The sequence below is a fragment of the Puma concolor genome, chromosome A2 (genome assembly GCF_028749965.1).
Source record: "Puma concolor isolate L17-30 chromosome A2, mPumCon1.1.hap2, whole genome shotgun sequence".
Taxonomy (NCBI): Eukaryota; Metazoa; Chordata; class Mammalia; order Carnivora; family Felidae; genus Puma; species Puma concolor.
Window position 1 is genome coordinate 57758874 of NC_141668.1, and position 26520 is coordinate 57785393.

Sequence of the window (26520 nt, forward strand, 5' to 3'; positions counted from 1 at the left end):
TCATGAACCAGTATATTTTTAAAACTCATTAATTCCAGTCTTTGTCCTGACCACACATTCTTTAGCAAAGATTCCTTTTTCACAGACTTTCTACAACTTTTTTTTTTTTTTAAACATTCATATTTTCTGCAGTTTTCCCTTTCTAAACCAGTGTCATTTTAGGTCAAATTCCTTTCTTTTCCCTCAACAAAAATGTATTCCCATTTCTCAGAATTTTCTTAACAAAAACACATATCTTATTTTCCTTGCGCACAGGGTGCTTCCTTATTTCCAGTAGTCTTAATGACGTTTGTTAGAATTCTTAATGCTTAGAAACTACTTTCTAGTGAAAACTAAATAGTAAGCAATATTAGTTTCAGGTTTACCATAGTGATTTGAGAGGTCTACATATTACTAAATACTCATCCTGATAAGTTCACTCTTAATTCCCTTTATCTATTTCACCCATCCCCTTCACCTACCTCCCCTGTGGTAACCGTCAGTTCTCAGTAGTTGAGTCTGTTTTTTGGTCTGTCTCTTTTCTTCTTTGTTCATTTGTTTCTCAAATTCTGCATATGAGTGAAATCATATGGTATTTGTCTCTCTCTAACTTATTTCACTTACCATTATCCTCTCTAAATCTATCCATGTTGTTGCAAGTGGCAAGATTTCATTCTTTTTCATGGCTGAATAATACTCCATTGAGTACATATACCACTTCTTTAACAGTTCACCTATTGGTGAACACTCAGACTACTTGCGTAATTTGGCTGTCATCAGTCATGATGCAGTAAACACATGGGTGCATGTATCTTTTCACATTACTGTTTTTGTATTCTTTGGGTAAACACCCATTGGTAGAAATACTAAATCATGTGGTAATTCTGTTTTTAAATTTTTAAGCAATTTCCATACTGTTTTCCACAGTGGCTGCACCAGTTTGATTTCTAACAAAGGTGTGTGAGGGTTCCTTTTCTTCCACATCCTTCCCAACACTTGTTTCCTATATTTTTTATTATGGCCGTTGGGATGACAAGTGTGAAGTGATATGCTACTGTTGGTTTAATTTGCATCTCCTTGATGATGAGTGATGTTGAGCATATTTTTATGTGTCTGTTGGCCATCTCTGTATCTTCTTTGGAAAAATGTCTCTTCATACCTTCTTCCCATTTTTTAATTGGATTATTTGTCTTTTATGTAAAGTTATATAAATTCTTTATGTATTTTGGATATGAACCCTTCATCTGGTATGCCATTAGCAAATAACTTTTCCCATTCCATAGATTGTCTTTAGTTTTGTTGATTGTTTCCCTTGCTCTGGAGAAGCTTTTTTTTTTTTTAATATATGAAATTTATTGTCAAATTGGTTTCCATACAACACCCAGTGTTCATCCCAAAAGATGCCCTCTTCAATACACATCACCCACCCTCCCCTCCCTACCACCCCCCATCAGCCCTCAGTTTATTCTCAGTTTTTAAGAGTCTATTATGCTTTGGCTCTCTCCCCCTCTAACCTCTTTTTTTTTTTTTTTTTTCCTTCCCCTCCTCCATGGGTTCCTGTTAGTTTCTCAGGATCCACATAAGAGTGAACACATATGGTATCTGTCTTTCTCTGTATGGCTTATTTTACTTAGCATCACACTTTCCAGTTCCATCCACGTTGCTAAAAAGGGCCATATTTCATTCTTTCTCATTGCCACGTAGTACTCCATTGTGTATATAAACCCCCATTTCTTTATCCATTCATCAGTTGATGGACATTAGGCTCTTTCCATAATTTGGCTGTTGTTGAGAGTGCTGCTATAAACATTGGGGTACAAGTGTCCCTATGCATCAGTACTCCTGTATCCCTTGGGTAAATTCCTAGCAGTGCTACTTCTGGGTCATAGGGTAGGTCTATTTTTAAATTTTTGAGGAACCTCCACAGTTTTCCAGAGTGGCTGCACCAGTTTGCATTCCCACCAACAGTGCAAGAGGGTTTCTGTTTCTCCACATCCTCTCCAGCATCTATAGTCTCCTGATTTGTTCATTTTGGCCACTCTGACTGGCGTGAGGTGATACCTGAGTGTGGTTTTGATTTGTATTTCCCTGATGAGGAGTGACGTTGAGCATCTTTTCATGTGCCTGTTGGCCATCCAGATGTCTTCTTTAGAGAAGTGTCTATTCATGTTTTCTGCCCATTTCTTTACTGGATTATTTGTTTTTCGGGTGTGAGCTCTTTATAGATTTTGGATACTAGCCCTTTGTCTGATATGTCATTTGCAAATATTTTCCCATTCCGTTGGTTGCCTTTTAGTTTTGTTGATTGTTTCCTTTGCTGTGCAGAAGCTTTTTATCTTCATGAGGTCCCAATAGTTCATTTTTGCTTTTAATTCCCTTGCCTTTGGGGATGTGTCAAGTAAGAAATTGCTATGGCTGAGGTCAGAGAGGTCTTTTCCTGCTTTCTCCTCTAGGGTTTTGATGGTTTCCTATCTCACATTCAGGTCCTTTATCCATTTTGAGTTTATTTTTGTGAATGGTGTGAGAAAGTGGTCTAGTTTCATTCTTCTGCATGTTGCTGTCCAGTTCTCCCAGCACCATTTGTTAAAGAGACTGTCTTTTTTCCATTGGATATTCTTTCCTGCTTTGTCAAAGATTAGTTGGTCATACGTTTGTGGGTCTAGTTCTGGGGTTTCTATTCTATTCCATTGGTCTATGTGTCTGTTTTTGTGCCAATATCATGCTGTCTTAATGATTACAGCTTTGTAGTAGAGGCTAAAGTCTGGGATTGTGATGCCTCCTGCTTTGGTCTTCTTCTTCAAAATTACTTTGGCTATTCGGGGCCTTTTGTGGTTCCATATGAATTTTAGAATTGCTTGTTCTAGCTTCAAGAAGAATGCTGGTGCAATTTTGATTGGGATTGCATTGAATGTGTAGATAGCTTTGGGTAGTATTGACATTTTGACAGTATTTATTCTTCCAACCCATGAGCACGGAATGTTTTTCCATTTCTTTATAACTTCTTCAATGTCCTTCATAAGCTTTCTATAGTTTTCAGCATACAGATCTTTTACATCTTTGGTTAGATTTATTCCTAGGTATTTTATGCTTCTTGGTGCAATTGTGAATGGGATCAGTTTCTTTATTTGTCTTTCTGTTGCTTCATTATTAGTGTATAAGAATGCAACTGATTTCTGTACATTGATTTTGTATCCTGCAACTTTGCTGAATTCATGTATCAGTTCTAGCAGACTTTTGGTGGAGTCTGTCGGGTTTTCCATGTATAATACCATGTCATCTGCAAAAAGTGAAAGCTTGACTTCATCTTTGCCAATTTTGATGCCTTTGATTTCCTTTTGTTGTCTGACTGCTGATGCTAGAACTTCCAACCCTATGTTAAACAACAGCGGTGAGAGTGGACATCCCTGTCGTGTTCCTGATCTCAGGGAAAAAGCTCTCAGTTTTTCCCCGTTGAGGATGATGTTAGCTGTGGGCTTTTCATAAATGGCTTTTATGATCTTTAAGTATGTTCCTTCTATCCCGACTTTCTTGAGGGTTATTGTTAAGAAAGGTTGCTGAATTTTGTCAAATGCTTTTTCTGCATCGATTGACAGGATCATATGGTTCTTATCTTTTCTTTTATTAATGTGATGTATCACTTTGATTGATTTGCGAATGTTGAACCAGCCCTGCATCCCAGGAATGAATCCCACTTGATCATGGTGAATAATTCTTTTTATATGCTGTTGAATTCGATTTGCTAGTATCTTATTGAGAATTTTTGCATCCATATTCATCAGGGATATTGGTCTGTAGTTCCCTTTTTTTACTGGGTCTCTGTCTGGTTTAGGAATCAAAGTAATACTGGCTTCATAGAATGAGTCTGGAAGTTTTCCTTCCCTTTCTATTTCTTGGAATCGCTTGAGAAGGATAGGTATTATCTCTGCTTTAAACGTCTGGTAGAACTCCCCTGGGAAGCCATCTGGTCCTGGAGTCTTATTTGTTGGGAGATTTTTGATGACTGATTCAATTTCTTCGCTGGTTATGGGTCTGTTCAAGCTTTCTATTTCCGCCTGGTTGAGTTTTGGAAGCGTGTGGGTGTTTAGGAATTTGTCCATTTCTTCCAGGTTGTCCAGTTTGTTAGCATATAATTTTTCATAGTATTCCCTGATAATTGCTTGTATCTCTGAGGGGTTGGTTGTAATAATTCCATTTTCATTCATGATTTTATCTATTTGGGTCATCTTTCTTTTCTTTTTGAGAAGCCTGGCTAGAGGTTTATCAATTTTGTTTATTTTTTCAAAAAACCAACTCTGGTTTCATTGATCTGCTCTACAGTTTTTTTAGAGAGGACAGCAGAGAATCTATTGCTGCAGAGATCAAGCGACTAAGGAACAGACAGGAGGAGCTAAAAAATGCTATAAGTCAGCTGCAAAATAAAATGGAGACAACCACAGCTCGGATTGAAGAGGCAGAGGAGAGAATAGGTGAACTAGAAGATAAAATTATGGAAAGAGGAAGCTGAGAAAAAGAGAGATAAAAAAATCCAGTAGTATGAGGGGAAAATTAGAGAACTAAGTGATGCACTAAAGAGAAATAATCTACGCATAATTGGTATTCCAGAGGAGGAAGACAGAGGGAAAGGTGCTGAAGGTGTACTTGAAGAAATAATAGCTGAGAACTTCCCTGATCTGGGGGAGGAAAAAGGCACTGAAATCCAAGAGGCACAGAGAGCTCCCTTCAGACGTAACTTGAATCGATCTTCTGCATGACATATCATAATGAAACTGGCAAAATGCAAGGGTAAAGAGAAAATTCTGAAAGCAGCTAGGGATAAACATGCTCTAACATATAAGGGGAGACCAATAAGACTCCTGACGGATCTCTCTACTGAAACTTCTTGGCAGGCCAGAAAGGAATGGCAGGAAATCTTCAATGTCATGAACAGAAAAAATATGCAGCCGAGAATCCTTTGTCCAGCAAATGTCATATAGAATAGAAGGAGAGATAAAGGTCTTCCCAAACAAACAAAAACTAAAGGAATTCCTCACCACTAAACCAGCCCTACAAGAGATCCTAAGGGGGATCCTGTGAGACAAAGTAACAGAGACATCACTACAAGCATGAAACCTACAGACATCACAATGACTCTAAACTCTTATCTTTCTATAATAACACTGAATGTAAATGGACTAAATGCACCAACCAAAAGACATAGGGTATCAGAATGGATAAAAAAAACAAGACCCATCTATTTGCTGTCTACAGGAGACTCATTTTAGACCTGAGGACACCTTCAGATTGAAAGTGAGGGGATGGAGAACTATTTATCATGTCACTGGAAGTCAAAAGAGAGCTGGAGTAGCCATACCTATATCAGACAAACTAGACTTTAAATTAAAGGCTGTAACAAGAGATGAAGCAGGACATTATATAATAATTACAGGGTCTATCCATCAGGAAGAGCTAACAATTATAAATGTCTATATGCCGAATATGGGAGCCTCCAAATATATAAAACAATTACAAACATAAGCAACCTTATTGATAAGAATGTGGTCATTGCAGGGGACTTTAACACCCCACTTACAACAATGGATAGATCATCTAGACACACGGTCAATAAAGAAACAAGGGCCCTGAATGATACATTGGATCAGATGGACTTGACAGATATATTTAGAACTCTGCATCCCAAAGCAACAGACTATACTTTCCTCTCGAGTGCACATGGAACATTCTCCAAGATAGATCGCATACTGGGTCACAAAACAGCCCTTCATAATTATACAAGAATTGAGATCATATCATGCATACTTTAAGACCACAATGCTATGAAGCTTGAAATCAACCACAGGAAAAAGTCTGGAAAACCTCCAAAAGCATGGAGGTTAAAGAACACCCTACTAAAGAATGAGTGGGTCAACCAGGCAATTAGAGAAGAAATTAAAAAATATATGGAAACAAATGAAAATGAAAATACAACAATCCAAACGCTTTGGGATGCAGCGAAGGCAGTCCTGAGAGGAAAATACATTGCAATCCAAGCCTATCTCAAGAAACAAGAAAAATCCCAAATACAAAATCTAACAGCACACCTAAAGGAAATAGAAGCAGAACAGCAAAGACAGCCTAAACCCAGCAGAAGAAGAGAAATAATAAAGATCAGAGCAGAAATAAACAATATAGAATGCAGAAGCTTTTGAGTTTGATGTAGTCTCAGTAGTTTATTTTTGCTTTTGTTTGCCTTGCCTTGGGAGACATATCAAGAAAAATGTTGCTAGGGTTGATGCCGGAAAAATGACTCCCTGTGCACTTCTCTAGGATTTTTATGGTTTCAAGTCTCACATTTTGGTCCTTAGTCCATTTTGAGTTTGTGTGTATGGTTTAAGAAAGTGGACTAATTTCATTGTTTCACATGTAGTTGTCTGGTTTTCCCAACACCATTTGTTGAAGAGACTGTTTTTTTCCCCATTGTATATTTTTGCCTCCTTTATTTAAGATTAATTGACCATATTATCATGGGTTTGTTTCTAGGGTATCTATTCTGTTCCTTTGATCTTATGGGTGTGTGTTTTTTTGTGCCACTACCATACTGTTTTGATTACTGTAGTTTTGTAGTATAACTTGAAATCTAGGATTGTGGTACCTCCAGTTGTGTTTTTCTTTTTCAAGATTGCTTTGGCTGTTTGGGGTCATTTGTGATTACATAGAAATTTTAGAATTGTTTGTTATAGTTCTGTAAAAAAATTCTGTTGGGGGGCGCATGGGTGGCGCAGTCGGTTAAGCGTCCGACTTCAGCCAGGTCACGATCTCGCGGTCCGTGAGTTCAAGCCCCGCATCGGGCTCTGGGCTGATAGCTCAGAGCCTGGAGCCTGTTTCTGATTCTGTGTCTCCCTCTCTCTCTGCCCCTCCCCTGTTCATGCTCTGTCTCTCTCTGTCCCAAAAATAAATAAACGTTGAAAAAAAAAATTCTGTTGGGATTTTGATAGGGATTGCATTAAATTTATAGATTGCTTTGGATACTATGGACATTTTAACAATATTGATTCTTTCAGTCTGTGAGCGTGGAATGTCTTTCCACTTGTGTTGGCTTCAATTTCTTTCATCAATGTTTTTATTAAAAAAAATTTTTTTTTTAATGTTTATTTTTGATAGAAACAAAGTGCAAGCAGGAGTGGGGCAGAGAGAGAGGGAGACAGAATCCGAAGCAAGCTCCAGGCTCTTAGCTGTCAGCACAGAGCCCAATGCAGGGCTCAAACTCACAAACTGTGAGATTATGACCTGAGCCAAAGTTGGACACTTAACCGATTGAACCACCCAGGCTCCCCTTTCATCAATGTTTTATAGTCTTCAGAGTACAGGTATTTCATCTCCTTGGTTAAGTTTATTCCTAGTTTATTCATTATTTATGGTGCAATCATAAGTGGGATTGTTTTCTTAATGTCTTTATGTTACTTCATTATTAGTGTATGGAAACAAAACAGATTCTATATATTGATTTTGTATACTGTGACCTTACTGAATTCATTTATTAGTTCTAGTAGGTTTTTGGTGGAGTGTTTCAGGTTTTCTGTATATAGTATCATGTACAAATGGTGAAATTTTTGCCTCTTCCTTACCAATTTGGATGCCTTTTATTTCTTTTCATTGTCTGATTGCTATGGCTAGCACTTCCAGAACAAAGTAGTGATAGCAGACATCTTTGTCTTGTTCCTGATCTTAGTGGGAAAGTTCTTGGTTTTTCACCATTAAGTATGATGTTAGCTGTGGGTTTTTCTTATATGGCCTTTGTTATGTTAAGGTATGTTCCCTCTAACCTACTTTGTTTGGGTTTTTCCTCATGCATGGATGTAGCACTTTGTTAAATGCCTTTTCTGCATTATTTGAAATGATAGCATTTTTATCCTTCCTCTTTTTGATGGGGTTATCACACTGACTTGTAAATACTGAATCTTTTGATCATGGTGAATAAATTTTTTAAAAGTATTGATGTATTCACTTTGCTAATATTTTGTTGAGGGATTTTGCATTTTTGTCTTCTTTAAATGTTTGATAGAATTCACCTGAGAAGCCATTTGGTCCTGGACTTTCGTTTGTTGGGAGTTTTTTAGATTATTCATTCAATTTCATTGCTGGTAATCAATCTGTTCAAATTTTCTACTTCTTGAGTTTTGGGCAGTTATATGTTTCTAGGAGGTTACCTATTTCTTCTAGGTTATCTAATTTGTTGGCATACAGTTGTAAGTAATCTCTTAAAATCTTTTGTATTTCTGTGATGTTGGGTTTCCCTTTCAATTCTGATTTTGAGTTCTCTTTTTGTCTCTCTCTTGATGAGTGTGGCTAAAGGTTTATCAATTTTGTTGATCCTATTAATGAACCAGGTCTCGGTTTCATCGGTTCCATTTTTTTTTTTTTAATTTCTCTTTTGTTTGTTTATGCTCTAAACTTTATTATTTCCTTCCTGCTACCAGTTTGGGGTTTTGTTTGTTTTTTTTTCTAGCTCCTTTGGGTTTAAGATTAGGTTGTTTGAGATTTTTTTCTTGTTTCTTGAGGTAGGCCTGTATTTCTATAAACTTCTCTCTTAGAACACCTTTTACAGCATCCAAAAACATTTTGGACCATTGTATTTTCATTTTAATTGATCTTTATGTATTTTTTGATTTCTTTGATTTCTTGGCTGACCCATTCACAGTTTAGTAGCCTCTTATGTAGTTTCCATGCATTTGTGTTCTTTTTAGGTTTTTTCTTGTGGTTGATTTCTACTTTGATAGCACTAAGGTTGGAAAAGATTCATAATATGACTTCAGTCTTTTTTAATTTGTTGAGACTTGTTTTGTGGGCTAACATCTCTTTTGGAGAACTCTCCGTGTGCATTTGAAAAGAATGTGTATTCCCTGTTACAGGATTGAATGTTCTGAATAGATCCAAAAGATGTATCTGTTCTAATGTGTCATTCAGAGCCACTGCTTTCTTGTTGATTTTCTGTTTGGATAATGGAGGTGGGGTGTTAAAGACCTCTACTATTATCGTATTATTATATTACTATTGATTACTTCCTTTATGTTTGTTATTATGTTTAGTGGTGATGAATTTCTTTCACTTAGGTTGGGAAAGTCTTTATCTCTCCTTTTATTCTGAATGATAGCCTTGCTGGATAGAGTATCCTTGTTGCAGGTTTTCTCTTAACAGCACTTTTAATGTATCAAGCCACTCCCTTCTGGTCTAAAGGGTTTCTGCTGAAAAACCCTCTGTTAGCCTTATGAAGTTTCTTGTGTATAACTTTTCTTTTCTCTTGCTGCTTTTTAAATTCTCTCTTTATCATTACTTTTTGCCATTTTAATTACTGTGTGTCTTGGTATGGACATCTTTGGTTTTCTTTTGTTACGGGCTCTCTCTGCCTCCTGGATCTGGTTGTCTGTTTCCTTCCCCAGATTCAGAAAGTTTTCAGCTATTACTTCTTCTTTTTGCTCCCTGTGTCTCACTTCTCCTTCTGGGATCCTTATAATGCAAATGTTATTATGCTTGATAGTGTCCTGAGTTCCTTTAATCTATTTGCAGTTTTTATTATCCATTTCACTCTTGTTCCATCTTGATGGCTTTCCATCATGCTTTCCTGTAGATCACTGACCCATTCTATTTTCTCTAGCTGTTATTTATTCCCTGTAGTGTATTTTTAATTTTAGTTACTGAGTTCTTCATGTCTAATTGTTTTTTTATGGTTTTTGAAATATAATTTATTGTCAAATTGGCTTACATGCAACACCCAGTGCTCATCCCAACAAGTGCCCTCCTCAATGCCCATCACCTACTTTCCCCTCTCCCCACCTCCCATCAACCCTCAGTTTATTCTCTGTAATTAAGAGTTTCTTATGGTTTGCCTCCCTCCCTCTCTGTTTGTAACTATTTTTTTCCCCTTCCCTTCCCCCATGGTCTTCTGTTGAGTTTCTCAAGATCCACATTTGAGTGAAAACATATGGTATCTGTCTTTCTCTGACTTATTTCACTTAGCATAATACTTCCAGTTCCATCCATGTTGCTGCAAATGGCATGATTTCATTCCTTGTCATTGCTAAGTAGTATTCCATTGTGTATATAAACCACATCTTCTTTATCCATTCATCAGTTGATGGACATTTGGGTTCTTTCCATAATTTGGCTATTGTTGAAAGTGCTGCTATAAACATTGGGGTACATGTGCCCCGATGCATCAGCACTCCTGTATCCCTTGGGTAAATTCTTAGCAGTGCTATTGCTGGGTCATAGGGTAGTGCTATTTTTATTTTTGTTGAGGAACCTCCACACTGTTTTCCAGAGCAGCTGCACCAGTTTGCATTCCTACCAACAGTGCAAGAGGGTTCCCATTTCTCCACATCCTCGGCAGCATCTGTAGTTTCCTGATTTGTTGATTTTAGCCACTCTGACCAGTGTGAGGTGGTATCTCAGTGTGGCTTTGATTTGTATTTTCCTGGTGATGAGTGACATTGAGCATCGTTTCATGTGTCTGTTGGCCTTCTGGATGTCTTCTTTGGAAAAGTGTCTATTCATGTGTTCTGCCCACTTCTTCACTGGATTATTTATTTTTCAGGTGTGGAGTTTGGCGAGTTCTTTATAGATTTTGGATACTAGCCCTTTATCCAATATGTCATTTGCAAATATCTTTTCCCATTCTGTCAACTGCCTTTTAGTTTTGTTGTTTTCTTTGCAGTGCAGAAGCTTTTTATCTTGATGAGGTCCCAATAGTTCATTTTTGCTTTTAATTCATTACCTTGCCTTTGGAGATGTCTTGAGTAAGAAACTGCTGTGACTGAGGTCAGAGAGGTTGTTGCCTGCCTTCTCCTCCAGGGTTTTGATGATTTCCTGTCGCATATTTAGGTCTTTGATCCATTTTGAGTTTATTTTTGTGTATGGTGTAAGCAGGTAGTCTAGTTTCATTCTTCTGCACATTGCTGTCCAGTTCTCCCAGCACTATGTGCTAAAGAGACCATCTTTTTTCCATTGGATCCTCTTTGCTGCTTTGTCAAAGATTAGTTGGCCATACTTTTGTGGGTCCAATCTGGGTTCTGTATTCTATTCCATTGGTCTCTGTATCTTTTTCTTGTGCCAATACCATACTGTCTTGATGATTACAGCTTCATAGTAGAGGCTAAAGTCTGGGATTGTGATGCCTCCTGCTTTGGTTGTCTCCTTCAGGTTTACTTTGGCTATTCAGGGTCTTTTTTGGTTCCATACAAATTTTAGGATTGTTTGTTCTAGCTTTGAGAAGAATACCAGTGCAATTTTTATTGGGATTGCATTGAATGTGTAAATTGCTTTGGGTATTACTGACCTTTTAACAATATTTATTCTTTCAGTCCGTGAGCATGGAATGTTTTTCCATTTCTTTGTGTCTTATTCAGTTTCCTTCACAAGCTTTCTACAGTTTTCAACATACAGATCTTTTACATCTTTGGTTAGGTTTATTCCTAGGTATTTTATGGTTCTTGGTGCATTTGTAAATGGGATCAGTTTCTTGATTTCTCTTTCTGTTGCTTCTTATTGGTGTATAAAAATGCAGCTGATTTCCATACGTTGATTTTGTACCCTGTGACTTTTTTGAATTCCTGTATCAGTTCTAGCAGTGTTTTGGTGGAGTCTTTCGGGTTTTCCATGTAGAATATCATGTCATCTGTGAAAAGTAAAAGTTTGACTTCTTTGCCAGTTTTGATCCCTTTTATTTCATTTTGTTGTCTGATTGCTGATGCTAGGACTTACCACACTATGTTAAACAACAGCAGTGAGAGTGGACATCCCTGTCGTGTTCCTGATCTCTGGGGGAAAGCTCTTAGTTTTTCACCATTGAGGATGATATTAGCTGTGGGCTTTTCATAAATGGCTTTTATGATGTTTAAATATGTTCCTTCTATCCCAACTTTCTTGAAGGTTTTTATTAAGAAAGGATGCTGTGTTTTGTCAAAATGGTTTTTTTCTGCATCCATTGACATGATCATATGGTTCTTATCCTTTCTTTTATGAATGTCATGTATCACACTGATTTGTGAATATTGAACCAGCCCTGCAGCCCAGGAATGAATCCCACTTCATAGTGGTGAATAATCCTTTTTATATGTTGTTGAATTCTATTTGCTAGTATCTTGTTGAGAATTTTTGCATCCATGTTCATCAGGGATATTGGCCTCTAATTCTCCTTTTTTGTGGTGTCTCTGTCTGGTTTGGGAATCAAGGTAATGCTGGCTTCGTAGAATAGGTCCAGAAGTTTTCCTTCCTTTTCTATTTTTTGGAATTCCTTGAGATGGATAGGTATTAACTCTGCTTTAAATGTCTGGTAGAATTCCCCATGGGAAGCCATCTGGCCCAGGACTCTTCTTTGCTGGGAGATTTTTATAACTGATTCAATTTCATTACTAGTTATGGGTCTGTTCCAATTTTCTATTTCTTCCCATTTTAGTTTTGGTAGTGTATGAGTATGTAGGAATTTGTCCATTTCTTCCAGGTTGTCCAGTTTGTTGGCATGTAATATTTCATAGTATTCTCTGATAATTTCTTGTATTTCTGAGGGATTGGTTATAATAAATACACTTTCATTCATGATTTTTTCTATTTGGGTCCTCTGTCTTTTTTTTTTTTTTTTTTTTGAGAAGCCTGTCTAGAGGTTTATCAATTTTATTTAAAAAAAAAAACAAAACAGGGGCGCCTGGGTGGTGCAGTTGGTTAAGCGTCCGACTTCAGCCAGGTCACGATCTCGCGGTCCGTGAGTTCGAGCCCCATGTCAGGCTCTGGGCTGATGGCTCAGAGCCTGGAGCCTGTTTCCGATTCTGTGTCTCCCTCTCTCTCTGCCCCTCCCCCGTTCATGCTCTGTCTCTCTCTGTCCCAAAAATAAATAAACGTTGAAAAAAAAAATTAAAAAACAAAACAAAACAAAACAAAAAACAAACAAAACTCTTAGTGTCATTGATCTGTTTTGTTTTATTTTGGGTTTTTTTTTTTTTTGATTCTGTATTTGTTTCTCTTCTGATCTTTATTATTTCTCTTCTTCTGCTAAGTTTGGAGTGTCTTTGCTGTTCTGCTTCTAGTTCCTTAGGTGTGCTGTTAGATTTTGTATTTGGGATATTTCTTTTTTCTCGAAATAGGCCTGGATTGCAATGTATTTTCCTCTTAGGACTGCCTTTGCTGCATCCCAAAGGGTTTGGATTGTTGTGTTTTCATTTTCATTTGTTTCCACGTATTTTTAAATTTCTTCTTTAATTGCCTGGTTGACCCTTTCATTCCTTAGTAGGATATTCTTTAACCTCCATGCATTTGGAGGTTTTCCAAACTTTTTCCTATGGTTGATTTCAGGTTTCATAGCATTGTGATCTGAAAGTGTGCATGATATGATCTCAGTTCTTTCATATTTATTGAGGGCTGTTTGGTGATTCAAATGTGATCTGTCTTGGAGAATGTTCCATGTGCACTCGAGAAGAATGTATATTCTGCTCCTTTAGGATGACAATTTCTAAATATATCTGTCTAAATATATTTGTGATTAATTGTTTCATATATTTGGGTGTTTCCAAATCCGGTGCATAGACGTTTATAATTGTTAGCTCTTCTTGATGGATAGACCCCATAATTATTACATAATGCCCTTCTTCATCTCTTGTTACAGCCTTTAGTTTAAAATCTAGTTTGTCTGATACAAGTATGGCTACTCCAGCTTTCTTTTGACTTCTAGTAGCATGATAGATGGTTCTCCATCTCCTCACTTTTAATCTGAAGGTGTCCTTGGGTCTAAAATGGGTCTCTAGTAGACAGCAAATAGATGAGTCTTGTTTTTTTAATCCATTCTGATACCCTGTGTCTTTTGATTGGACCATTTAGTCCATTTACATGCAGTATTATTATTGAAAGATACGGGTTTACAGTCCTTGTGTAGGTTATCTGTAGGTTTCATACTTGTAGTAATGTCTCTTGTCCTTTGTGGTCTTTGCAACATTTCACTCACAGAATCCTCCTTAGGATCTCTTATAGGGCTGGTTTATTGGTGATGAATTCTTTCAGTTTTTGTTTGGGAAAATCTTTATCTCTCCTTCTATTCTGAATGACAGGCTTGCTGGATAAAGGATTCTTGGCTGCATATTTTTCCTGTTCATTACATTGAAAATTTCCTGCCACTCCTTTCTGGTCTGCCACGTTTCAGTAGATAGAGCTGCTAATACCCGTATGTGTCTATCCTTGTATGTTGAGGCCCGTGTATCCCTAGCTGCTTTCAGAATTCTCTCTTTATCCTTGTATTTTTCCAGTTTCACTATGATATGTCATTCAGAAGACCAATTCAAGTTACCTCTGAAGGGAGTTCTCTGTGCCTTCCCCAGACTGGGGAGGTTCTTAGCTATGATTTGTTCAAGTATACCTTCGGCCCCTTTCTTTCTCCTTCTTCTGGAACTACTATGATATGGATATTGTTCCGTTTCATGGAATCACTTAGTTCTCTAATTCTCCCCTCGTGATCCAGAATTTTTTTATCATTTTCTCAGCTTCCTCTTTTTCCATAATTTTATCTTATATTTCACCCATTCTCCCCTCTGCCTCTTCAGTCCTCGCTATGACTGCCTCTATTTTATTTTGCACCTCATCTATAGCATTTTTTAATGCATCACTACTAATTTTTAGTTCCTTGATCTCTTGGGCAGTAGATTCTCTGCTGTCCTCTATGCTTTTTTCAAGCCCAGCGATTAATCTTACGACTATTATTCTAAATTCTTGTTCCATTATATTGTTTACAACTCTTTTGATCACTTCTTTAGCTTTTACCTTTCCTGGAATTTCTTTTGTGAATTCTTCTGTTTCGTCATTTTGCCTAGTTTTCTGTCTCTTATGTGTTTTAAAAGCTTGTTATGTGCCCTGCGCCTGTGAGCACTACTATATTAAAGAGAGGTCATACACTGTCCAGGACCTGGCCCTTCAGGAAGTGTTTTTTGGAGAGTGTTACTTGCTCTCTGTTGTTGTGACTCTGGTTACTTTATCTCCCTACTTGTAGTGATGTTTTGGACCCTCCACCAGGTGTGCTTTGATTTGTTTGTTCAAGTAGCCCTGGAAAGGAAAACAAATAAGCAAAAAAATAGAAAAAAAAAAAACAGGCAAACAACCAAAAAAACCCAGAAACACCAGCTACAAGTAAACAGGGTGGGTGCAGTACTGATGGAAGAGGCCTTATCCTGTACAAAGAGAGAAATGACAGGGGCAGGGACAAAGAAAGAATAAAAATTGACCAGAGAAACTATATGGCTTAATCCAAAGAGAAAGAAAGGGAAATAGAGAAGGGGATGGGGAAAAAGAAAAAAGAAAAGAAAGGTATGCAGACAGAGAAACTATAAGGCTTAATGCAGAGAGAATGGAGAATAAAGAAGGAGGTGTGGAACACGTATTAAGAGAATGGATTAAATATGTCTGCTTAAACTAACAACCAAAGATAAGAATGAGAAAAGGAAGGAAGAATATATATAATAAGAATTGAGAATTAATCAGGCAATGCAGCAGTGCCTGTCTGGAGGTAGGGCGTCTGTTTCCTCACTGTCAATCCTTCTCCTGTAGCTATGCAGTTACCAGGTGCAGAGGGGCGTGGTTTGGTATAGGCAGATCCTGCCTCCACCGTGGGCCCTGCTGGGCCCTACTGTCCGGTCCTTGAGGCCCCACCTTGGTGGTGGTGGGGAGAAAAATGGCGACCCCCAGTCTCTCGCGGACCGGGTGTCCCAGACCACTCTGTTCGAGCCATCCTCATTGTGCCACGGGTGCAAATGAGGCAGTTTGTCCACTCCACTGACTCCTGTGCCTAGCTCCGCATGCCCCGTACTGGGGAAGAGCGGCTCCATGCCTCCCGATATGTGGTCCCTGGCTGGCAGGCACAGGCATGCTTTGTCCTGTCCCACAGCACTCCAGGGAGGGAATCGCTTTCTCCTTCTGTGGACTGCACCCCTGACCTAGCCACCGAACCTGGGGCTGGCTCCCCTCCTCCCCAGGTACGTGATCCAGGTGCAGCCGTCCCCAGACCAGAGAAAGCCCACAGTTAGATTGATCTTTATCTCTCCTGGACTGAAGTTTTTCGCTTGTCCAGATACAGGCCTATGCTTCCTTTTCTCTTTTTCTCTTCCTTTTGTCTCTCCACAGAAGGGGATCCCTCCTCTCTGTTCCTTTTCTCTCTCCCAGTTTGCAGTCACACACCTACGGCCCCTCAGGTTGTCCCAGTGGGTCCCTGGAAGCCGGCTGTCTCTTTTCCTCCCAAACTCTTGGGGTTCAGAGTCCTTCAGCTTCAACACTTCTTCTCTTTTTTATGTTTTTTACCTTTGTTTCTAGCTCCTTTGAGTGTAAGATAAGGACTATGATTAGGACTGATGCTCTCCACTCATTTCAAATCCAGTGATTATCTTTATGATCATTACTTTCTTTATTAGGTATATTACTTATCTCCCTTTTGTTTAGCTCTCTTCTTTTGAATTTGTCCTTTTTTTTTTTTTTTTTTTTTCATTTGGGACATATTCCTTCTCATTTTGTCTTTTTCTGAGTGTTAGGGAAGTCACGTGCTCTTGAAAGCAGTGCCTTTATGAACAAGAGGTCTTGTAATGCCCTGCAGTGCAGTGTCTCCTATTTACCATAACCTGGCGCTTCAGGGGTGTCTCCTTTGTGTTTTGCATGTGCCCCAATTTTGTGGCTGAGCCATGTTTTCCTTCATTCCAGTTATCTGCAATGGGTCTCTTTGCTGTTGTGGGCAAGGTTTGGTCCTTGTGTTTTTAGTGGACCAGTCTGGGGCTACCTTGGGTTTAAAGTGAACCAGAACAGGCATTTGCCAGAGCTATGGTAGCTCCAAACTCAAGGGTGCTTTCTGCATGTTGTCACTAGAGAAACTTGTTGGTGGGCTAGGCCTGCAGTTCAGCCAGGTGTCTGACCAGCCTACTGCTGGGGCTGTAGTTGGACTGAGGTGTGCTGTTACTTTCCTTCTCTCAGCGGCAAGAGTCACTTTGGAGTGGTGCTCGCCCCTATTGGGGCTGCTTGCACACCACAAGGCTTGCCGCACTGCTTGGGATAGGCTCATCCAAGGTCTACAGGAGAACATGGGGGCTGGGTGTGCTGCACATCGTGCCCGCAGGGTCTGCACTGGGCTGCTGTGGAATGGAGCTGAAGCAGCCTGGGAAAACTTCTGCCCAGGCAGAGGGTTGAAGGGAGTGTATTCACGGAAGTATGTGGCTGGGGTGCACTTTTCGCAGGTTAGGTGATCATTGCAGTGTGCTTGTTCCCACAGGTGTCCGTGTATTTAGGCTGGGAATGGGGAGTGGGGGAGGGAAATAGCACCCATCAGTTCTTTTGTTCTTGGAGAAATCTTTCAGATTTCCCTGCCTCTCCAGCACATGCTCTGAGACCATTAAATCTCTTTCCTGTACACCCACGGCATTTTTCAAACTGTTGCTTCTGTGCTGTATCTAAGTGGAGCTGTTTGTTGTGCTGTACTTTAAGGGCAGAGACTCAGTTTTCTGTTACCCTCCTGCCTCTTAATCTGTTGAGCCTGTTGATTTTCGGAGTTCAAGGTGTGAAGCCCTTCTGATTGTGGAGGTGGGGAGGGGACGAAACTGGAGAAGCTTCTGGACCTCTGGTTTTCAAAGCCAAATGTTACAGGGATTTGTCTTCTCAGGGCAACCTCTCAACCTGGAGTGCCTGGGGCAGGGTCCTCTCCTTTCCCTTCTCTGTGCCCGTGGAGGCACTCCCTCTCAAGGTCAGTCCCACTTGACGGTACAGTCTTTCAATAAGCATAAAACATCTTTATGAACAAATCCAAATTTACTTTCTCAAGACAAAAGTAGATAAAACCTATATTTAGTAATCACTGTTTGAGTATTTTATTTGGAAAACAGTTTGATGTCAATAAAGGGTTTCTCGGGTTTGATGGATTTACACAAATCTATTTGGGTTTAGGGCTCTATGGTTACATTCCCTAGTTACCAATTTTGAACCCTACATAACCCAATACCTCTTTCTTATGGGAAATATTTTGCAGTACTACCTTTACTATCATGAAAACACATCTTTATTGTGAATTGAAACTTAAAGGTAATACAAGCTACTTACACATTTGGAAAAAAAACAAAAATCTGTAAGTGCTGTAATACAATACAATACAATACAATACAATACAATACAATACAATACAATACAATACAATATACTTCCGTGTGAGAATACCCAAGCATGACTACCTGGGAAGACTGAAATAGATGGATGACATATGCACTGATACCTAGAATCATGAATGTGTCTAGAAAGGTAGATTGATGCAGGGGTTTGGAATTGACAACTCAGAGAACACATACAGTGTCTCCAATGGCAAAATGCTTTTCTGAAGTAAGGAGTACTTCTCAGTAATACTTAATACTTCCATACTTAATAATCTACCCTTGAATTTTAATTTTATTTTGAGTGAGAGAGTGAGCGAGCAGGAAGGGGCAGAGAGAGAATCCCAGGTAGGGTCTACAGCAGTGTAGAGCCCGACTCTTGGCTTGAACTCAAGAACCGGAAGATCATGACCTGAGTGAAAACCAAGAGTTGGACGCTTAACCAACAGATTGATCCAGGTGTCCTTCCTGGAAATTTTTATGTATATTGAAACCATGCAAACATGATTTTATGCTGATATGTATGTATTTATGTATGTGTATATGTATACATATATATATTTAGAATTAGATTTTGTGTCCAGCTATTTATAAATAGGTTTGTTCCCTCATTGACAAGTCTGGTGGACTTCTGGGTTTCTGTGATGGTGTAGTTCCTGCTTGGGAAAACACATTGAGAAATTAACAGTTCAAAAAGGGCTTTCTGGAGTAAATCTCTAAATTTAGGATCTTCTTGATTTGATAGTTACTAAAGTTCCTTTCCAGTGGCTCCTGGCTGTTTTATTAAGCAACAGCTATTGGGGTAAATTCTTTCTCTTATACTATGTGAATACTTTTAGGAATTTAGTAGAGTTCTACAAAGTGTTCTGTCTTCTCAAGGGTTTTTGAGTAGTGTGTGGAATGCAAACATACACAGAGCTAGAGTCAGTAAACCGAGATCAAGCACACTTAGGATGCGATGCTGTGCCATGGAGTCTTCTAGGAGTGGAAGAGGAGTGATTTAAGCCTTTCCTGGGGAGTCAGTGAAGTTTTCATGAGTAAGTAGTGGGTGTGCTAGTGAAGTCACCAGGTTTGCCTCTTTAGTAGTTAAAATTCCTTAAGTACTTGGAAATGACCTTTTGAAATAGTAGTTGTCCCCTAATCCTTTCATACTATGTAGACTAAATTGGCAAAATCAGTTTTGTTTTTGAGAGAGAGAGAATGAGCGTGTGCATGCATGCATATACACAAGTGCACAAGCAGAGTAGGGACAGAGGGATTGGGAAAGAGAATCTTAAGCAGGCTTCATGCCCAGTGGGAGCCTGATGTGGAGCTTGATTTCTTCACTTTGAGATCATGACCTGAGCCAAAGTCAGGAGTTAGAGCCTTACTGCTTGAGCCACTCAGTTCCTAATAAATGAAATATGTAGTTGTATTTAATAACATTTCTGTTTACTATTAACAGTTACAATTTGAGGATTTTTCTCCCGTAACTCATTGGCTTTAATATTCAGGGCCTTCACCTTTAATACTGATCTTGCTATGGGCTGTCTAGTACAGAAATCTAGTAATGGTGGGTAATACCAAAATTGCCTTCATTCAGTTATACTCAGAAATTAGAGACATTTTTCTCTCATTTTTTTTTTCTTTCTCTCATTGGAGAATGACTATAATTCCAGTGCATAGCTATTAGAGAAGAAAGGTCAACCTGCTCGTGCATAATTGAACATTTTGTTTCTGGGTACTTATGTTGAATAATCCTTTTAAATTTAGTATATTGGAAGCTTTTGGTCAAGTTGAATTACTCAAGTCATTATGGACTAATGATAATGCTATTGTATTTTGGCATGTGTGCTTATATTTAAGAGATAGATGTATAATTTTTGGACTCAGCCAGTTTAATCAGGACATTGGACTATTTTGAAAGAGGATAAAACATATCATTTTTTCTTTTTTTTTTTAACAGCCTTTTAGGTGTCCCCATTGCATATGATAACATCAAAGTGGTAGGTGAACTGGGAGATATTTATGATGATCAAGGACACATTCATCTTAACATTGAAGCAGATTTTGTTATTTTCTGCCCTGAACCAGGGCAAAAGCTTATGGTATGTATATATATTTAAAGCTTTCTTTGTATAGTTGTATAATGATATAATTTGGAAGATTTTTAAGACTATACACCTCGAGAAGTAAATGGCTTGCTTTTGTGGGTAGCTAAAAGTTATTTTTTAAAATGTTTATTTTTGAAAGAGAAAGCAGGGGAGGGGCAGAGGGGGGCAGAGGATCTAAAGCAGGCTCTGCGCTGACAGCAGAGAGCCCAACATGGAGCTCTAACTGATGAACTGTGAGATCATGCCGTGAGCCCAAGTCAGATGCTTAACTGACTAAGCCACCTAGACACCCCTAAAAATTATTTTCAAAGAAAAAAAGTCAATTCAACCTTGGTAAGTTTTTAAACTCCATTCTTCTAGAACTCACCTGTATATGCAGAGTATGTGTGTTATACAATTTATTCTCTTCTTTGTATAGCACCAGAACGATCTTAAGTGATAAAAAAAAATCACTAGTTTCTTCTCAATTATATACCAATAGTTTCTTTATAAGGATTTAAACAGGGGCTAGGGGCTCCTGGATGGCTCTTCAGTTGAGCTTCCTAATGCAGCTCAGGTCATGATCTCACAGTTTGTGAGTTCGAGTCCCATGTCAGACTGTGCTGACAGGTCAGAGCCTGGGGCCTGCTTCAGATTCTGCTTCTCTCTGTCTCTCTCTGCCCCTCCCCTGTCATGCGCACGCACTCTCTCTCTCCCCCTCTCTGTCTCAAATAAACATTAAAAAAATATTTAAAAGATTCAAACCGTGTAGTAGTGTTTCAAATAGGAGTTGAAAATTCAAATAGTTGTGGGACCAGGCAGGTAATGAAAGTGAATGAACAATGAGGTTAGGGCACCCATCAGGTGCCATGGTAAAGAAGGCCCTGTTGGGAAGGTTTTTTAAGACAATCTAGATATACAGATGGATGTGAAATTGACTGTCTTCTACCAGCAGTTTTGAGTGTATTTGTTGGTGTGTGTGTGTGTGTGTGTATTCATACATATGTATGTATGTTTTTTTCTTTAAGCACTTCCTATAAAATTTTTTATTAATGGTTCTTATAAGATTAACCTTTATTGTTAATGAATATACTGATCAAATTTCACTGACAAATTCTACAAGGCATTTCTAATTTAAAAAAATTTTTACAGTGTCGGTTAAACTGGTAGAAATAGTATCATGGGCCTGCCAAAGTTGGGTTATACAGCTAGCCTCCATACTATTAAAGTTGGCAGATTTGTACTTAAAAAAATTCCGACACTTAACTCATCTGCTTCGTGTAAGTTACCATAGATATAAACATGGAAATAACATACTGTACAGAAAGTATGAAACTAAGAATAAAATTATTCCTTTTACTCTATTCCCCACAATGAGATCCAGTCTTCAAATACATCTGGGCAGTTTTTTCCAGTTTTTAATTTTAAACATGGTATACTTTACATACAATAAAATAATCTAAATTATATATAACAAAATGCATAGATCATAGTGTTCAGTTCAATGAATTCTGACAAGTGCATATATACCATTTTATTTGAGAATGACCATCATGCCCTTTCCTGGTCAATCCTCTCTTCTAGATCCAACCACTATTCTGCTTCTGTTTATCATACATTAGTTTTGCTTAAGCTTCTCATTTTATATTAGTGGAAATTTTCATTATATACTCTGATGAAAATCTGACCTCTTTTGTTCAACATGTTTTTACACTTCATCCATGCTGTTTGATGGTGTATTGATAGTTTTATTCCTTTTTGTTCATAGAATTCGGTTATATGAGTGTATTACAATTTGATTGTTCATCTTCATTGATGGACATTTTGGTTTCCAGTCTGGAGCTATTATGAATGAAGCTGTGTGAATGTGTATTTTCATTTCTCCTAGGTAGGAACTGGAAGCTGTATTGAAAGTCAGAGGGTAGGTGTTTGAGGAATTAGCCTGTTTTTCATAAAATTAAATATTCAAAACTGTTGCTCTGTCCTTGCCAGCATCTGGTTTTGTTAGTCTTTTAATTAAACTGATGGATAATACTAGGTTCTCCTTAATTTGCGTTTTCCTTCGTGAGATTTTTCTTGTGTTTCAATAACAAAGGCCTGTTTAAGTGCTTTGCCCATTTTTAACTGGACTTTTGTGTTACAGAGGTTTAGTAGTTCTGTTTATAAACTTCATACTTTTTAGCTTTAAAGCTTCTAAAAATGTTTTTGTGATTCAGAGTAGCCATGCTCAAGATCTACTGATGAAGGATAAGTTGTCTTCAAATACAGTGATTATTATATCCTACCAAAGTTAATTGTTAAATAATTTTTTTTTTTATGTTTATTTCTGAGAGAAACAGAATGTGAATGGGGGAAGGGTAGGGAGAGATGGAGACACAGAATCCAAAGCAGGCTCCAGACTCCCAGTTATCAGCAGAGCCTGATGCGGGGCTGGAACCCACAAACCTTGAAATCATGACCTGAGCCGAAGTCAGGCACTTAAGTGACCATGCCTTCCAACAATGCTTTTTAAGCTTTGAAATTCAGACTGTTTATGGAAATATAATGTGGATCCTAGTTATAAAAAAACATATGCTTCCTGCCTTGTATCAAACAGTATTTTCTGCTTGGTTTCAATATGGTTATAATCTCCCCAGGGAGTCCTGTAGCAGGAACTGAGGTAGGTTGTTTTGGTTTTTTTTTTTTTTTTAGAGGTGGTAAGAGTTGTTTATCCAGTTAGGCAATTGATATGCATGCAGTTTACCAAAGTTCCAGCCTTCTAAAAACTCTACAGTGTTTTAAAATGGTTTAGTATAGCATGTAAATTTTAATTGAAAATCTTTTTCCATATGAAATTATTCCATTATTTCAATGTTTTCTAAGATCATTTTGAAGCTTATAAAGTTTTATTTACCTTTTAAACTCTTTAGATAGCTTGATGCTTTTTCTCTTTTTTTTCTTTCTTCCCAGGGTACAGTTAATAAAGTGTCTTCTAGCCACATTGGCTGTTTAGTACATGGGTGTTTCAATGCCTCCATCCCTAAACCTGAGCAGATGCCAGCTGAGCAGTGGCAGATCCTAGAGATAAATGTGGGTGATGAACTAGAATTTGAAGTATTTCGTTTGGACTCAGATGCTGCTGGAGTATTCTGCATTCGGGGAAAATTAAATACCTCTAGGTCAGTTCCTCATCACATTATTTTAATTTTGGTAGTCATTTCTGTTTAATTCTGAATTTAGAGAACATAAGCCCCTCTTTCGGAAAGTAATTTAGAATATGCCATAAAGTCAATGTAAATTGGAATCTTAAGTGCTTTGACAGCATATTGAATATTCCAAAGGTCTGCACTTCTAGCTAATGGGTCTGTAGTTTACTAACTCAATCTTCCTATTTTCTAGTTTGGTTAATTTTTTAAAAAGTTGATCCTTGAGCTTGAAACTGCTGAAAGCTTAATGTCACTATGCCAGGTAGATAATTTCTGTATTTTTCTGTTAGCTCATTGAAATTACTTAGTTAGATGTAGCTAGTGCTACTGGATGGGACTCTGCATCCAGTAGAGAGGGCTACTTCACTGATCCTTGGTTTTTTGTTTTGTTTTTTTTTTAGTGTTAACTCACAACTTTGAAAAAAATGAATAGTTTGAAACAAGGATTCATAGATGGGAAATTCCATTAATTTTGGTAGACAGTACACGTGTATTTTTTATCGCTCGTCAGTTGTTTGGCTACTAAGCCTGAGTATTGTGATGTTTCATGCACAGTGAGCAAATTTTTTTGAATCAAAACAAAATTTATAAGGTACATTTTGATAAAAAATTTTTTATGTCATTTTTATGTATGAAAACAGTCTGGAAGGACTTTGGAAAAATTTTAACTTTTCCAAGACATTTTAATGAGCTGAGGGATAATAGAATAGAATATTTATAGATATTTATGCCATACTTCTGTATCTTGTACTACTGTCATTATTTAGAAGAAAGATTAACATTTGGTATATTCTTGATCTCATTTTATTATTTTTGTTTATTGCTCTGTAATTTTTTTTTAACTGTTATTTTAGTTTACAAACCAAGTGCTCTACAGTTTCTGAAGAAGTAACAGAAACTGGCACTGAAGAAATTGTAGAAAAACCTCTGAAGAAGAAAAAGAAAAAGAAGACAGACCCAGAGCCATATGAAGTGGAGAGTGATAACAGAGAACTAGCAGATTTTGCAGATGTCACTGTGAAAGAAGAGACAAACCTGCAGATTAATAATACGAATGGCTTCCAGAACGAAGAGCCAAAGAAGAAGAAGAAGAAAAGGCACCAGGAGGACCAGGATCCTGTTTTCCAAGGTAGTGACTCCAGTGGTTATCAGAGTGACCATAAAAAGAGAAAAAAGAAAAGAAAACACAGTGAGGAAGCTGAATTTACCCCACTTTTGGAACACTCATCTAAAAAGAAAAGGGAAAAGTAATTCCTTTAGTGCATTTTACTCAGTTTTTTGAAGATTTACATATAGTAGACGAATAAATGTGGGAATCATATGAAATGCTTGTGTATTCCAGTAGTCTGCAAAACAGGAAACATTTCATTAGTAGGAATTTTTGGTGCTAAAATTATTAAAGTGGTAATTACTTTTGGAAATACCAATATTATCAAACTGCCATTTTATTGTATACAGAATAAGAGGATAAGACCTCTCTCAAGTCTTGCATTTTTCCAGTTTTTACATGCTACATAAAATTACTTCTGTCATCTGAAGACTGGCAAAGGACTTTGTAATAGAGTGTTATTTGTATCATTACCGAATGGTTTTGAGCTTGTGTATTTTTTAGTAGGTTTGACCTTCAGTCATAATATTATATGAGATTTTTAGATTTTCTCTTCTCTGGCTACTACGAGATTTCTATGGTTCAATTTAGAATGGTTTGCCAAAGGAGCTCTGAAGTCTCGAGAGCTCATTAGAACCATGCCACTATTGACAGTGGTAGGAAACAAACATTGTTCACTGTTCTTCCCTTCCAGATGTATGTTGGTTTTTGTTTTTGTTTCTGTTTTTGGTTTTTTTTTGTATAAGAGGTTGATGTAGAGGGCTCTTCTCTTGTACTTGTTTATGTGTGCCTCAGCTGTAAATGCCATTCTTACTAGTAGGAAATTTCTCAACTACTTTATAATTGGGTTAAGGTATTAAAACGATTCTTAAGAGAAAATTGCACTGCGAAATGTGGACTGTGTCTTAACTACTGGAAAACACTGATGAAATGACAAGCTGGTTCAGGCTGATAATCAATGCATGGCCACATTCATTGATTTAACAGTACCTGACCACTTTGCTGTGTGTAAAACATTCTACTAAGGAACAGATGTATAATGATTGTAGTCCCTTCCCTTATGTAGTGTCATAGGAGAAACAGATGCACACATGCACAATATATATAAGTAAAATACAGGAAGGCAGTAATTCTGGGAAGTACTAAAAACAAGAGTGTCTACTGAATGTAAATGGATGAATGGTTGAAATGAATTTCAAGTGGCAACCATTTTGTTGCCGTTTATCTAATATCAGATGTAGTACTGGTCTCACACTATTAAATTTTACTAATATATAAATTCTGCAGAAAGTGTATCTTGATCCAAATCTATAGTAATAGAATACAGAGTTTGGAGAGTAACATACGTTCACACTCTTGTTCTTAATTAAGAAGACCAGACAATGGACCAGGCCAATTTCTTTTTCTACAGTTTAGTGTGGGTATTGAGCCCTTAAAATATGGCTAATGCAAATTGACCTATCAGTATAAAATACAAGATTTTGAAGATGTACAAAGAATGTAAATTATCTCAGTTTTGTATTGGTGAAATTATATTTTTGGTATAGTGTGTTAAATAATGTTATATCTAGCTTTTTTTCATTTTCTGGCTAGAAGATTAAAAATTGTAGGTGAAGCTATTTTGTTTAGGATTTTTGCATTTAGGGTCATCAGAGATACTGGTCTATAGTTTTTTTTTGTTTGTTTTTGGTAGTGTCTTTATATGATTTTGGTGTCAGGGTAATTCTCAACAAAATATTGTCAAAAAAAAAAAATCTAATACATTACAACAAATCATTCACCACAATCAAGGGATTTATTCCAGGGATGTAAGTGTGTTCCAATATATGCAAGTCAGTCACATTATACATCACATTAAGAGAAAGGATAAAAACCATATGATCTTCTCAGGGGAGGCAGAAAAATCACTTCATAATAAAAACTCTTTTAACATTGTAGGTTTAGAGGCTACATACCTCAACATAATAAAGACCATCTATGAAAAACCCACAGCTAACATCATACTCATTGGTGAAAGATTGAGGTTTTTTCCCCTCTAAGATCAGGAACAAGGATGT

The 26520-nt window shown here is 37.6% G+C and overlaps 1 protein-coding gene across 1 annotated transcript in view; it reads left to right on the forward strand.

Moving 5' to 3' along the window:
- The window catches only part of POLR1F (RNA polymerase I subunit F), a 32023-nt gene extending 5774 nt beyond the window's left edge, over positions 1–26249 (forward strand). Inside the window, exons 2-5 of the mRNA XM_025929677.2 lie at positions 20044–20185; positions 23120–23328; positions 24210–25192; positions 25224–26249. Coding sequence (XP_025785462.1) covers positions 20044–20185; positions 23120–23328; positions 24210–24606 — 748 coding nt within the window. The 3' untranslated portion in view covers positions 24607–25192; positions 25224–26249. The remainder of the gene's footprint in view (positions 1–20043; positions 20186–23119; positions 23329–24209; positions 25193–25223) is intronic.
- The last annotated feature ends 271 nt before the right edge of the window (positions 26250–26520 follow it).